At 36.2% G+C, this 16,657-nt stretch overlaps 1 protein-coding gene across 5 annotated transcripts in view; it reads left to right on the forward strand.

Moving 5' to 3' along the window:
• The window catches only part of Mctp (multiple C2 domain and transmembrane region protein), a 642,744-nt gene that overhangs the window by 329,453 nt on the left and 296,634 nt on the right, over positions 1–16,657 (forward strand). For 4 of the 5 annotated variants that reach the window (XM_090402333.1, XM_090402331.1, XM_090402329.1 and 1 more), the window contains one exon: positions 9,344–9,382. The exons of the other annotated variant lie outside the window; for it this stretch is intronic. In XM_090402333.1, the coding sequence (XP_090258459.1) occupies positions 9,344–9,382 (39 nt within the window). The remainder of the gene's footprint in view (positions 1–9,343; positions 9,383–16,657) is intronic. 5 annotated transcript variants of the gene reach the window in all.

Here is a 16,657-nt window from a genome sequence, read left to right on the forward strand (position 1 = left end):
ACTTAAGTTTTGTAGATCTGGAAAGAGGAGTAAGAAGCAGTCTAGTCAGCAATTAGAATAGAAAGAAATACAGGAAGATGGTTTGATGTGAAATCAGGGATAAGACAAATATGCACATTATCTTCACACTTATTCATCCTCTATACGGATCACATTATGAAAAAAAAAATGACATTAGGCCTGATATTAGAATTGGAGATATCAAACTTAGCTTTTGCTTTATGTACATGATGTTGTACTCCTAAACACATCTAGTGCAAGATGTGTTTAGATTTAGATAGGATTCTCTAACTAAATTGAGTAACAGCTGTAACACATTTTTCATGAAAATCAGCAATATAAAGAGCAAAACTATGAAAATAGGCAGTAGCACATAAAACTTCAGTTGCATTCTGAATGCAGATCCTATAGAACAAGTATAATATTTCAGCTATTTAGGCACACAGTTTTTAGTGAAGATGGCAGGTTAAATCTGGAAATAGGCAAATGAATAAACCAAGATGGTATGGTGGGTAGCCACCTGAAAAAATTTATATAGAATAAGAAATTAGCCAAAACACCAAACTAGCAGTATACAAGACAGTATTTAAACCAGTTTTAACTTATGGATCTGAGAGGTCATTTAGAAAAAAAAAAGCACTTGATCAAAACTAGAGACCACAGATATCAGAGTTCTGAGGAAAATTAGGGGAGTGTTGAGTCCCATTCTTATTTAAATCTATATTTCCCTTATACTTTACTTTCCTTTATATATCTTATCCCTTTTCTCCGCGTATCATCACTTCCATACTAGAAATCTAAGCTCTTGCTCCTCTTAGTATCCTAAAACATTTATTTTTTAAAGCTGCTCCATTTAGGACATTTAGTTTAAAAAGAAATTTAAAACAAGAAGCAATTCCTAAATAAGTCTAGAAGTCGTAACCTTGATCTCGTATCTTAACCTTTTCTTCCCCCTCCCTCCACGCCTAGGTTCGTATGTTTTTACAAGTGGTGCATTGAATAGCGATTACAGACAACTGATTATTTGATAAGCAAAAGTTTATCAAACTCATAAATACAATACAATACATTAAATTCTAAACACTCCAATTCAATACTAAATTAATACAATGTTAATAAATTGGGGTGCTTAAGGGTCAAAGCTGTATAATTAAGAGGAGACCTCCACATAGCTTTTAAAGGAATACAGAGAACCGACCAGGGCTTCTGACCTAATGTCCATTCCTCACCTTCTCGTGGTGCACCCTGTTGGGTATCTACTTGGATACTGAATAGATGAGGATGGGCTGGCAATTTGGGATTTAGCCGACCAGATTGTATTCTTATTGGTTAAACCAAAATAAAAAATGATGTTACAACATGAAAAAATTTCATGCTGGCTGGGGCATCGCCCGGTTAAACAAGGACTCCGTTGCTTTTGCCAATGAACAAGGACGAATAGCGAAAAGTCAGCTACTGGAACAAATCTGAAAGCACACCCCAACTCAACATCACCAGAGTTAAAGATCGGTACTATCAACATAAGAAGCCTGAATAACAAAGAAATGGAGCTAGCTGAGGAATTAGATAAGTACCAGATCGACATAATAGGGTGACTGAAACAAAAAAAGACAAAAACTGGTGAGATCTTTCTGAGCAATAAATACAAAATGTTATATTCAGGCAATGACAATCAAGAAAAACAAGGAGTAGCCATAGTATTCAACACAAAATACGAGGCTAATCTTCTTGAATGACAGTCAGTCTCATGTAGAGTAATTTGGGCAAATATGAGAATGGGAAACTGGACAATGAGACTTATTTGTGCCTATGGTCCCACAGAAGGTTCTACTAATGTAGAAGTGGAGGAATTTTTTGTGGCTTTAGAAAAAGCAACTGACACAATGAAAAAGGAAAAGTTGGTCCTTATTGGGGATCTAAATAGCAGAATAGGAAATGATTGTCACACATACAAAAATATTTGGGGAAAATTTGGAGAAAAGAGCAAAGCCAATAATAATTGGCAAATACCTGTTGAATTTCTGCTCAGGACATGGACATGGTTATTACTAACACCATGTTCCAACATAAAAATGAGCACAAATTCACATGGAGAGAAGAGGCAAGGAATAAGAAAAGTCTCATTGACTATGTTATTGTTGATAGTGATGTTTTCTCCCTGGTGCAGGACACCAGAGTGTACAGAGGATTTGAAATTGGAAGCGATCACTATTTAGTCTTGAGCAGGATAAAATTGAATTTCATATTGAAAAGAATAACATGCAAGAAAGTTTTTAAAGAGAATAAAAGTTGAGCAGCTCTCAGATGTGAACTGAAGATTAAAATACACAAAGATTATTGAAGAAAAAATGAAAGAGTTTGAGAACAGGAATCAAACCTTGGAGATTCAGTGGCAAGCCTTGAAGAAAGCGCTGATTGATTCAGCTAGAGAGGCATGTGGTGAAGTTGTCTGCAAGGATAGAAAAATTAGAACTCCATGGTGGACACAGGAAGTTAGAGGCAGTGAAGGAAAAGAAGAAAGCATATCAAAAGTTTCTGGGAAATAAGTCAGCTTGTGCTCTTAGAGAATACAGAGACAAATGCAAGAATGCTAAACACTGTCATGGGAGGACTTTGGCAAGAACATAGAAAATATATATCAAGAAGGTGGCAAAATATTCTGGAGGTTGTTGAAGAAGCTTAGGAATGGAGGAAAGAGTGCTGTAAAAGGAGTTAGAGATGATAAAGGTGACATGAAAACGGAAGAAAAAAGATATCCTTGAAGTGTGGAGTAATTACTTTGAAAAACTGCTAAATGAATCAAAGCAGTGATGACAGCACAGTGGTAAAAAACACTGACCTGGCATGCAGTCAGGAATACATATCCATACTTTAAGTAGAAAAAGCCATCAAAGGCTTAAAATGTGGAATGGCAGCAGGAGTAGATGATATTCCACCAGAAATGCTGAGGTATGGTGGTATAAAAGTCTTACATTGGCTACACTGCATAATTCAGAAAGCCTGGACAGAGGGACGAATTCTCGATGATTGGAGTAGAGCTCTCATAGTACCCATATATAAAAAGGGAAATAAAACTGAATGTGAGAATTACAGAGGTATTTCCCTACTGAGTGTTCCTGGCAAGATTTATGCAAGTATATTTGATAAACGGTTGAGAAGAATTGGGGAAGAAAAGCTTGGTGAAGAACAAGATGGATTCAGGCCAAATAGAGGCTGTCAGGATCAGATCTTCACTTTATGAGAAATAGTTGAGAAAGGATGGGAATATAACAAGGATCTGTATTTAAGTTTTGTCGATTTGGAAAAGGCACATGACAAGGTGCCAAGAGAGAAGCTATTCAATACGCTACAGTTATATTGTGTCAATGGGACATTATATCATGCAATACTTGGTCTTTATTTGAGTTGTAAGTCAGCAGTTAGAATTGAAGGAAGTACAGGAAGAAGTTTAATGTTAAATCTGGTGTGAGACGAGGATGTACATTATCCCCTCTGTTATTCATTATCTATATGGATCATATTATGAAGGAAAGTGATATTAAACATGATATCGAAATTGGAGATGTTAATGTCAGCTCTTTGCTTTATGCGGATGATGTTATACTTCTAAATAAATCCACTACAGTCTGCAAGATTCCTGACTAAATTGAATAGCTGTTGTAATAAATATGGTATGAAGGTCAGCAATAAAAAGAAAAAGACAATGAAAATAGACAGAATCATTCAAAATGTCAACTGCGTTGTGAATGGAGAACCTGTCGAACAAGTAAAACATTTCGGCTACTTAGGCACGATTTTTAGTGACGATGGTAAATTCAATACAGAAATAGACAACAGAATCAGCAAAGCTGGTATGGTGGGAAGTCAATTAAATAATTTAATATGGAATAAGAGATAAATTAATCAGAACACTAAATTAGCTGTATACAAGACAGTGTTCAAACCAATTATAACTTATGGATCTGAGAGCTGGGTCAGAAGTAAAACACTTGACCAAAGACTAGAGACTGCAGATATGAGAGTCCTGAGAAAGATTAGAGGCATGAACAGATGGCATCAATGGCAATATCATATTAAAAACGAGGATATTAGGAAAGAATTTGACATTGTCAGCATCCAGGAATGCGTTAGTGGAGCTAATCTCAGGTGGTATGGTCACTCAAACAGAATGGGTGAAGAAAGATTAGTAAAACAAGAGTTCTCTGCCAGGTTGGCAGGAAAACGACCCAGAGGAAGACCAAGATGTAGGTGGATTGTTACAGTAAAAAGTGCCTTAAAAGACAGAAATATAACATCTGATAATATTGGAATTTTGACGGATAACAGATTAATTTGGAGGGAAATTGTTGATCAGAAGTTAGTAATTATGTAACTTTTTCATGTACTATCATAATTCTCTTGTACACCCTCTGAGGATACATATCAGGAATATGAAGAGTTTTATGTCTATAACTGAATGGAGGTTAAATGGCGACATCTATCATGTCCCCCTCCCCCATCCAAAAAAAAAATATCAGACCAGCATATGTAGAAGTAAAACAAACAAAAAAAAAAACACCTCTCCTATAATGTTGATATTAGGCCTTTGTCAAAGTCAGTGAAATCAACAAATTGAAACAGGCAAATTATATTACTAACTTAATCTTAAAAAGTTTCATTAATTATTTTCGTGGGCATCTCCATAGAGCTGGACTCGTGAGGCATGTACTGACCATTATTCATACAATAGTTATACTTCTTGAATTCACTGAAGCAGCACTCAAAATGGTCAGAATGGGTTACTTTCTGAAAATTCACCATCCTTCAAGACATCTAATCCTTACACATTTGCAGACCACATTCTTATTCAATTTTCAGAGGTGACCACTTGTTCTTTCCCTTCTTACCATCTACTAAAAAAAGTCCCATTAATCATATAAAATTCCTTTCTGTCATATCCCCTGTTTTTTGTCTGCTAGCTTATAACTCATAGACCCTCAGTCCTTCCTATATGACAGGCCTACAGAAAGTTCCTTATCTTGTCACTTATCTCTGGATCTTTTTCACTTCTTCATCTCTATGCAATCTAGACATAGTCTTTATTAAAGCCTTAGAAAGATGAATAACCTCTCTATCCTTATTAGTTTGTTCAACATCCAAGAAATCTGAGCTATATTTGACTATCTTTATTCGTTCCCTTTCTGGTTGAAAATACTAATGCATAATTTAAAAGTATAACTTTGGATAGCAATTACAAAATATCAAAACATTCTACTGAAATAGTTACGATTTTTTTTTAATGTTTTCAAAATAAGTTTTAAAATGCTTATCTAAAAAAATAAATAAATAACCTCCATGTGCTATTGGAAGAATCAAGGACATTGTGCCTTGGAAAAGATATAAGCTTGATTCTCATTGTAATGAGAGGAATCTTTATATGGGATTTTTCAATTAAAGCTAATCTCACATGGAGGTAGCCGGATTTTTTCTTTCAGAAGAGTTTGATCCTGCATATACAGGCAGACTGACCAAAGAACATGCAATTTACAGAAAAAAATATATTATTCAGATGGGCAGTAGATAGTGTTGTATGTAGATGGAGGATTAAGTAGAGATTTGTGTGGAGTGTTATGCTCTCTGAGTCCTTGGAGGTGTCACTTAATTTCTAAATGTATTTGACTCGTGATAACCCCCAGCATGATTTTATAGCTGGGTAATAGGTTTTTATTATTGCTTTAAGCTAAAGGTGCATTGAACAAACATTACCATACATTCTCCAAACGGACTTAAGATCAGATTTATTTAGATCAAAAAAGTCTTCCTGGCATGAAAATTCTTTATGAACCTCATTATTCTTATGCTTTGTTATGTACATAATACACACATATATGGTGTCCAGAACCTAAAGACAAACTGTTTTTGAAGATTACAGCTGTAAATTCATACAAATCATCTTGTGGCAATTTGTATAACTGATTTTGAGTCTGATTTGAAGGAATAAAGTTACAAATTTGGATGTCTTGTAATGTCTCAAAGACATCATCTAGAACAGGAGTCGCCAAACTTGTTTGACTGTTGACCCCTTCAACGTTTCTCGACTTTTTATCGACCCCCTCTATTTTATTATTACGTAATTATAATAGGATAAGCAAAAAAGATGCTTATGTGAGTTTTTCGATCGTTTGTTTTATAGTTGCAGTATTTATTGTATGTATAATATAGTATATATTATTATATTACTATTACTAATAATATCACTGGTATTACTAGTGATATTAATAACTACTGGTATTAATATCACTGGTATTACTACCAGCCCTGCTCAACTCTTCAACATAGAGAAGTTTAGTTCTTGAATGAATAACGATTGAATTATAATATGTATGTTAATGAATTTCAGAACATTAACGCTCACTTGTATGTCGATGTGCAAAAATGAGACTAGAATCGAATACGTTTAAGTACGAGTAAATAAGCAACCACGCACATGTTGCAATCTTGCTCCCGCTGCGCTGGCCGGGTGGGAACCACCGACATCCATTTATTGGTAAATACGTCATTTTGGCCTACTTGATTGGCCTCCGTAACTATTTTCATGACCTTGCTCCATCTTACAGGTCCTATTCATGTCACTGTTCCCACAATTGACTCTTAATTACGTTGTCATTCAGGATGGAGGTAATCCAAATTAACCGAATTAAATATTACCCGTACAATGGTGTCTTATATTTTTCTATCGACCCCTAACAATGTTATATCGACCCTTTCGGAAACCACTGATCTAGATGATTTCACGTAGGGAAGAATTATTGGAAAGCTTGAAGACTGTGTATTGTACCAGGCTCTGGGCAGCATTTCAAACCAATGGAATGTGTTCCAGACATTTGCTAATAGGTCACCCCTGCTCTACCATGGAGCATGAAGACTGATTTTTGGTTATAACAGCAAAACATAATTGTAGCACCACAGCAGGTCAGTTTGCAAGTCACACCTCCATTCAAGTACAGCTATGTGGATATCTCGACAAACTGTGGCAAGACATCTGCAACAAGTAGGTCTATGTGCCCAAAGGCCTGTAGTTTGCATCCCTTTACCCATAGCTAATCATAACACACATCTTCAGTGGTGTTGTATCCATAAAAATTGGACAAGACACCAATAGGTTAATGTACTCTTTATAGATAAGTCGTTTTCTTCTTTCCTCCAATTTTAGATGACACTTGATCTAGCATGAAGTGGTACTGCTTGCTATCATGAGAATATTCTTGAAAGGGCTAAATACGGTGGTGCAGGGGTCATGGTGTGGGGAGGCATTATGCTTAATGGACGCACTGAGCTACAAGTGCTGGAAAGGGGGGACTGTGACTGGTAAATGATATTGCAACAAAGTTTTTGAATGTTGTGTTCGATTGTTGCATGGTGCTTTAGGTGAATAATTCATTTTCATGGATGACAAGGCCACATCAAATCCTACATGAGCAGTGTAGATACTTTTGGAGAGAGGATATCAATTGAATCAAGTGGCCAACATGCTCCCCCAGATCTTAATCCCATAGAACACATTTGAGACACAGGAGATGCATTGCTGCTCGAAATTTCCCTCCCGAAAACAAACAAGGCCTCCTCTTTGCTCTGAAAGAGGAGTGGGTCAGTTTGCCTGAAGAACTCCTGAATCACTTGGTGCTAAGCACCCAGCATTTTGAGAGCTGCATTGCAGTTCAGAGGTGGACATATTCCATACTGAAATATCTCTCCACATAGTTTTCTATAAGCACTATACATTAATTCCTTAACTATGTCCTTAGGAAATTTGTAACTTTTGCAAAAATGTATTGCAATTTAATTTGTACGAAATTGATGTCATTTTTTGTGCAGTATAATTTACTAGTATGCTGGGAATAAATTTATGTTCACATTTTCCTGTAGTCATAAATTTTTTCATATACAGGTAAGATGTAGTTCTTAACTTTTGAACACCAGTGTATTATATATTTGTTGCTATCTGCAAGCACCAGATATCCCACAAAGGCTGGAAAGCAGCATAAAAGTTGAATATAAGATACTGCTGCTGGGGTGGGATGATTTATGTTCACCCTAAAGTGAGTTCAAATTATGAATGTTCTCTGATAATTTAAAGGCAGAAATGTTTTATAAAAGGATGAGAGTATGATTGTGTTATTTGTGACAGTTTGGTAATAGTCAGTTATGAGGGATCTTATGATATGAAATATTATGTAAAGCACAGGAACAGTGAGGTTTATATCTACCTCAGCTAAAGTAACATTCTTTCCCCTGCTTGTGAAAAAAAATTTCACAAGTTCATAGCAGACAAATACTCTGTTCATATTCTTCAGTGTCATCATTCTAAATAGTGCACTTAGTCTTTTCTTAGTCTTGACTCAAAAATTCCATAAAAGAGTTTAGCATTTTTCTAAACAGAAAAATGCTGAACTGTTTTCTTTATCACACAGTACCTGTCATACCTCTCCTTAAACTCGTTCACTGATGAAGCACATGCACCTGCTTCTGGCAACCCATTTGCCACCCTCTAAGAAAAAATATGTAGTTTTAACATCGTTGCTAACCACACTTACCCAATTTCCAGCAATGATGACTCTTTGTTCTCTCTTCCTGCCATGCACGGAAAAGTTTTCAGTGTCAATCCTATAAAATCCCTTTAATAATTTATATGCTTCTAGTATCTTGTCTTTGTTGCCTGTCAGCTAGTTTTTGTTGTGTGTGCAAAAATGTTTCTTAAACTCATTATTATTATCATCATCCAGGCCTCCATGGAGTCGAAAGACTCGTCGTGGGAGGTTGTTTTTAGGAAACATAGCTTATCATTCACTCCTTGAACCCATTGACCGTTTCTGCTCCAACCACTCTCTCAGGCAATGCATTCCAAGGTTCAACCACCCTCTTGTGCACGGCCTCCTTTTGTAACTTCCAAAGATGGAAGTTACAAAAACTCATCCTTTTGAAAGGAAAACATTGCATTCAAAGATTTTGATTTAAGATGCTATGTCTAATGAGATGTACAACAGTATCAATATACAGTCATATATTGTCCTCAAAGTGTGTTGTATTTATAGGTCTTAATGGAATTATACATTTTAGCAACATTAATAGATAGTAAGAAAATATTAGTCTCATTCTCAAAGCAAATTCAGAAAACGAATATAGTTAGCATGAGTTCAAATTAACCCATCACAGAGAGTGTCCTATTCAACACTCTGTAATGGATTAATTTAAAAGTAGATACTTAGCTAAATATTATCAAAATAATAGTTATACTTGTTTATACTATAAGGACTGATGTATTACAAGAATTCTGTGAGTGTGCTAATTTCTTATTAAATCATAGTACACCCAGATGGTCAAACCAGCCACCAAATATGATAATGTAAGTTTTTTTTTCAATACACATTTCATTTAATTTTGTTGAATTTTAATTTTGTTAAATTTAATTTTGTTTAATATCATGTTTTCTTTCTGGGTAATAATGCTATAGATGAAGAAATACATACATTTTAATATGAAATGCAATTAAGCATATAAATGTTGGAGATGTTGCTACAAACTTTGTGAAACATTTGAAAATGTTTTGAGTAGATGAATTTTAGAGAGAAAGACTATAAAACTTCATAGTTTATTACTGTGCCTTTATATGAATAAAAGGCATGCAGATGTTGGCAGTGTAAAAATATTTGTCTAATTCTGTAATATGAAATCATATATGAACAGAAAACAATTTCTGAAGGGACTGATGTATGAACAGTGATGTGCTTCCCCCCCCCCCAAGTTCTCCAGAAATTATGAAATTACAAAATTATCATCTGCATTTCCACATTTCTATAATGTATGAGAAGTCTTCTCATTAATAAATGCTTAGTGAACACCAAGAAATACTGATAGTCAATTAAGTAAAGACTATAATATTATTCAGTGTAATTTATGAAGTTTCTATGAATTAGAATCTGCAAAGGTAGGATGGAACATCCTTCTCTTGTAGATTCTTATGTCATGGTGCTGGAGGTTGGAAGGATAAAAATTCAGGTAAAAGTTAATGGTTGAGTAGTATTATTAAGCAGGAACTTAAATTGAGCAGAGTATATAAAGAGAAAGATGATCAGCAAGCTCATGGGAAGTAAAAGGCTCAGGCAAGAAAGGAAAATCAGATAATAAGATGAAATAATCCAAGGAGTCCAAAGAAAATTCAGAAGAGTTCTACACTATGTAGCAAGAAAAAAGAAAAAATGGTTGATGGATAGAAGGAACTTGCAAGGTGATATTAGCATACAAAATACACCCTCTGTCCAAAAAGAAACCGAACTTTTCGAAAATGGAAGAAACTTGTGGGGCCACCTATTGTATCTTTTTGCTGTCAAAAGCGACAACCTTCATTGGTGTTGTGTCAACTGTTTGACATTTGTTTCATTAGAAGCAGAGTTATAGTGCCATGAGTGACTGTGTTTTGGCGAACGGTCGGAAAATGAGTTTCAAACAGAGAGCTGCGATTGACTTTTGTGTTAAACTTGGTAAAAGTTTTACTGAAATGCATCAAATGCTTCAAAAAGCATACAGTGATGAATGCTTATCCCATGCTCAAGTTTACAAGTGGTTTAAACGATTTCAAAGTGGCCATGAGATGCTTGAGGACGACAAAAAGCCAGTCATCCAAAAACTGGACTGAGCGAAGTTAACATCCAAAAAGTGCATGATTTCGTCAAAGAAAATCCAAAATCGTCCGTGAGATTGATTGAAGATGAATTGGGGATTCCAAAATCAACTGTGCACAATATTTTGACCGAGAGTTTGGGCCTTCATAAATCGAATTCGTGATTTGTTCCCCACAAGTTGACCAACGACCAAAAAATGTATCGGATTGAACACTGCAAGGACTTCATTAAAACTGCTCGTAAGGACTCAAGCTTCCTCGAAATGATTGTTACTGGTGACAAAACATGGAGTTTTGAATATGAGCCTGAAACAAAGTGCCAGAGTGCTGAGTTGAGACACCAGAAGTGGTGCATCTGAGAAAAAGTCACTTGGAGAAGTCAAAAGTAAAGACAATGCTGATTTGTTTCTACATTTCCAAGGGCATTATCACAAAGAATTCGTTCCGCCTGGCCAAACAGTCAATGATGAGTTTTATCTCGAAGTTTTGAAGCGATTGATAGCAAGAATTCGTCACATACAGCATGAATATTGTGATGCAGGCAGCTGGTCAGTTTTGCACGATAATGCACCATCTCATCATTTGAACATTGTGAGGCAGTTTTAGAGCAAAAACCAAGTTTGTGTGTTGGATCACTCGCAGTATTCACCTGATTTAGCACCCCTTGACTTCTTTCTCTTCCCTCGACTTCATTTGCCGATGAAAGAAAAGCGATACGACACCATTGAAAATGTTCAAGCGGCAGTAACCACGGCCCTCAACAGTATCCCAAAAACCGATATAAAAAACCTCTTAACAAATTAATTGACTGTGCCAAACGCTATATCGAAGCAGAGGGAGAGTATATTGATTGAAATAAGTGATTTGAATAATTATAATTGGCCTGTGTTTTATTTTCTGTCAAAAGTTCAGTTTCTTTTTGGACAGAGGATGTAGTTATCATATCAGAGTGACCATTTTGCAAGGATCTCTGGAACAGATGTGAGGATAGAGGTTGATGAATTGGAAGGATAAGATACTTAAGATATTGCATCAGCACAAATATGGCAATGGGATTAAATGAGATATCAATTCACATTATTATGAGAGAGTGCAAAGAAATTGGTATTTATTAGTGAGAAGTGGAAGGTATGGCACAGAACCCACAGATATAGGGAGGGGGAGAGTATGAAAGAGGGAAAATAAGGATTGATTTATACGTTGATTTTCCAGCATTGTTATATTGTTTAAGGAAATTAACAAATTTGTTAATAAATAAAATTATTTACTTATTATCCTATATTTTTCCAAAGTCAAATTTGCATCATCAGGGATTAATACACTTGTATTAGACACGTGCACACAGGCACACTTCAGTACCAGAGGTGGGAAAAAAAAAAAAAAAAAAAAAAAAAACAGATACAGGAAGACCTAAAGTCCTACAATTGTGCCACTTATTGGCTTTGGTTGAGTGTTCTTGGTTGTTTTCCCATATGAGTGGGAAATCTGATACAACCATATTTGTTTAGGTTGGGATAGTTGCTGAGAGCTGCAGCTGATTGGAGGAAAAGTCTCGAATTTCAATTTGCTTTGGTGAAGTAAGGTGGTTTTTTTTTTTTTTAATGGATCATGTGTCAGGTATCCAGGGCATGGTGTGACCAATTCCGAGCAGCCGTAATGGTGGAATTGGATATAATCTTGGTGCTCTGATATGATACATGGATGGTGGCTGTCCTACTTTGGCCATAATAAGAAAGGTTGCAGCTGCAGAGTACCTGGTTAACTCCAGGTAAATCCAGAGGTTGTAGCTAGTCTTTGGGGGAGCAGATAAGGACTGATAGCTTTTTGTGCGGTTTATTGGTGGTAACAAGATTGTGCTTTTTTAATATCTTGGCCACATTTTCTGAGACATAATGGATATAGGGGATGATGATAGATTTCTTGTAATTGGTTTGGAAGGCGGGAGAGGAATGCTGTGGGTATGTGGTATTAAAATTCTTTGTATTTGGTGGGAGGTGTAGGCATTAAAAAAAAAGTGTTTCATGTGAGTGAGTTCTGTGTTGAATGCAGTTATCTGAGCAAGTCCCAGATTGTTGGGGTGGGGGGGGGGTGATGCGACTTGACTGTGTAGATACAGCCATTCATATATAGAATCCCTCCCACACATGCACATGGGGGGGTCTTCTATAGACTTGAAGGTAAGGGATCCATTTGGTTGTCTTGCAACTGGTGTCTAGGAAAGGCAGACTGTTAATTTCTGTTTCTGTTGTGAATTGGATCCTTGGATGTTGACTGTTCAAAATCCTCCTTACTCATAAATATCCAACTTTAAGCTTGGCACTTATCCAAGCATAATTTCCTTCTGATATCTCAGCCATTTTTCATTTCACTATTAACAAGGGCTATTTTGTTTGGCAAGGAAAATGTCTACAAACAAATCGAGGATACAGCCATGCCCCCCCCCCCCCCCATCTGGATAACTTTTTAATGGAAACATTTGAAAAGAATGCCCTAAATTCTCCCCCCCCCCCTTAAACACACTATTTAGCTACACTATGTGGGCAATGTGTTTGCAATTTGGTCACATGACTGGGACACCCTACACTCTTTTCCTTCCCATTTGAACAGCAATATTCAAGGATCCAATTCATGACAGAAATAGAAAGTAACACTAGTCTGCCCCTTCTTAGTTGGAAGACAACCAAATGGATCCCTGACCTTCACAGTCTACAGAAAAAACATACACACACACAGGTATACATCCATCAACAGTCATCCCCCCCCCCCCCCAAGAATTTGGGAATATAAAAATCCTAGTTTACTGGGCAAAATTAATTTTAGATAACCATACACTCAACACAGAACTCACCTACATAAAAAAAAAAAAAAAAAAAAAAAAAAACTTTTTTTGGCCAATGGCTATGCTTCCCACCGAATACAAAGAATTTTAACACCACTTACCCACACCTTAGCAGACCATGCCCTGGATACCTGGCACAGGATCCGTTGGAAAAAAGCCACCTTACTCTACCAAAGCAAATTGAAGTTCGAGAGACTTTTTCTCAAATTATCTGCAGCTCTCTGCAACTATCCAAAACTAAATAAATGTGGTTGTATCTGATTTCCTCCTCATGTGGGAAAAACCCTCATCAGCAGACAGTCAGCCCAATGACCAAGAACACCTAATTGAAATCAATAAGTGGCATAATTGAATGGCTTTAGGTCTTCTTATCTGGCAAGGAAAATTTTCGTTTTCTTAATCTTTGGCATTTTTCATCTTTTATATTTTTTTTCATATTTTTCATCTTTAGTACTGAAGTGGTTCTGTGTGCACATGTCTAATACAGGTGTATTAATCCCTTGATGATGCCGAATTGGCTTCAGCAAAATATACTATAATAAGTAAATAATTTTATCCATTAAAATGTGTTAATTTCCTTTAAAAAAAAAAAAAAAAAAAATTCTGAATTTCTTATGGTGAATACCATAAGCCAACCTGATTGGCACAGAGTAGTTAGCATATCAGTTCTCCATCCAAAAGGCTGTGCGTTTGAACCCTGCCGTGGGCATGGATGTTTGTGATTGTCTGTGGAAATACTAGTGATGGTGGTGGGTAGTAGATACTGTTGTAGTTGCAGTTAGTTCTAGTTGGTGGATTGAGTGGTGGAGAAAAGAGTTGTAGAGTAGGTGCCCTCTCTCGATGAGTCCTTGGACTCCATGGAGGTGTCACATAGTAATAATAATAATAAAAAAATTGTTTACTTGGAGCCATGATTAAAGAGTTAGTGATGCCGTACGGATGCAGAGAGAGGGAGAGAAAGTGAAAGAAATAAGTATCTTGATACTAATGAACTAGCAGGATAAGTATGATGTGCGAAAAGATATGAAAGAGTTGCTGGTACAAGCGAATAAGAAAAATGAGAAAGTAAAAACAAAATTGAGACTGCTGCCACAGTATGAGAGAAGCAAGCTGAAGAGATGAGTCATTGTACAGGTTGTTCAGGAGGAACATTGTAGATGTGTGGAGTGAACAGGATGGATTAATGGATTTATATAAAGCAGATGGCTTGAATTTTAATAGATTTGGAGTTAGGTGTCCTGAAAAGGTTTTGTTCAGAAGTGCATAGTCAGGGAAACTAGAATGTTTTAAGAAGGTGGGAGTTAAAGAAAGCAGTGTCAGATTATACCCAGAGTCAGGAATATAAAGAAAAATTGATCAGCAAGCTCATGAGAAGTGTAAAGCACCAGCAAAAAGAATGACCTCTGTGGAAGAAAAGGCAAAAGCTAATTATGAGGGTCTTACTTAGTCATAAGGCCAGAAGAAATCCCGGAGTTTTTTTATTGTTTGGCAATTTAAAAGGAAAAATGAGTATGGAAGTTTTCACTGAGTGCTAGTGATAGGGAGGCTAACAGAAGCAAACCAAGTAGTTGAGTGAGTGATCCTTTTGCAAGTGTGTTACCATCCAGGTGGAAATATTTTAGTTCCAGATATAGCATTGACTGATGGGATAATAGAAGTAAATGAATTGGAGGTGCTTATTATTTCCATGATTGACTTGTATTCTCAGTCCTGGTTTCTCCATGACTGCAGGTTGCAAAGATGCCAACATTCTCTATCCTGAGCCAGTCACAAGGATGTATAATAAATATATAACCAAAAATCCAGTATAGACAAATGCTGGGAAACTGATATAGTAACTTACTACAAAAGATCACAACAGAGGGAGGCTCTGAAGAAGTTATACATGGAATTCATTCTGGTTAGGTTTCTTTGGATTCAAGTGGTATGGACAAGGTAATGTTGCAAGAAATAATAAAAAAAAGTATTCGCAGTCCTGGTTTCTCCATGACTGCAGGTTGCAAAGATGCCAACATTCTCTATCCTGAGCCAGTCTCTTCCTTTTCGCTCCTATTGACTTTAATATAGGATTCTCCCATCTCTTAGATGATATACCAGATTTTCTTTGTGTCTGGGATACAGTCTGTTATTCTTGAAGTCCACTATTGTCTTTCATGTGTGCTATATGCCTATGGATAGCTTCTACCACACCTTTTGAATCCAGATTTTTTGATTTTTTCCTTATTTTAGACTCTTCTTTCTGTTGCTCTTTGGATTATTAGACTTTGGTCTTCCTCTTTTGTGTTCCATGTCTTGCTGCTATAGATCATTGCTAGTAGAATAATACTGTTAGAAAGGTTTGATCTTATTTTAATATCTCTCTAAAAAAAAAAAAAGAACCTTACATGGCCATTCAATTAGATGGCATATCACCCAGTATGTTATGAGCATGTGCAATTAAATTAGCACTGAGTGACTAAGCTGATTAATTTGAGCATCAGTTCTGGGAAGGTGCCAAGGAAGAGGAAACAGCAAAATAATTGTGTTGCATATAGGAGGCTCCAAGACACCTTGCAAATTATAAGCAAATCAGTATCTCAGAAGTGTAATTAATGTATTGGAGAAGTTTGTAAAAGACAGAATTCAGGACTGGGTGGATGATAGGAATATGATAAGTGATAAGGGACAACATGGTATTGTGAAAGGTAGGTCATGTCATGCTTTAGTAATTTGCTTATTTTTATAATAAAGTGGCAATAAAAGAGGATAGAAGCATGTAAGTTATAAAAAGGTTTTATAGGATTGAAACTGAAGACTTTTTCGAGTACATGGCAGGAAGGGAGAAAACAAAGCATCGCCCATGGAAATCGTTTCAGTGTGTAGTTAGTAAGGGTGTTAGGATTACATATTTGGCTTGGAGGTTGATGGATGGGTTACCAAAGGTGGTTGTGAGTGTTTAACTGGTGAATGAATTCAAGGAGAGGTATGATAGGTATTGTGCAAACAATGGTTAGGGTAGGTCTCCCACAATAAGTCTTTGGCTACATTTCTCTGGAATAATTTCCCTTGAATATTTTCTACAGCCATATCAGAAATATTATTATTACAGGCGACTCCAAGGAGTCCTTAGACTCATCGAGAGAGGCCCTAAACATCATCCATCACAACTATTTGACATTCAC

The sequence above is a fragment of the Typopeltis vanoorti genome, chromosome 13, assembly GCF_054136105.1.
Source record: "Typopeltis vanoorti isolate ZY-2024b chromosome 13, IOZ_Tvanoo_1.0, whole genome shotgun sequence".
NCBI lineage: Eukaryota > Metazoa > Arthropoda > Arachnida > Uropygi > Thelyphonidae > Typopeltis > Typopeltis vanoorti.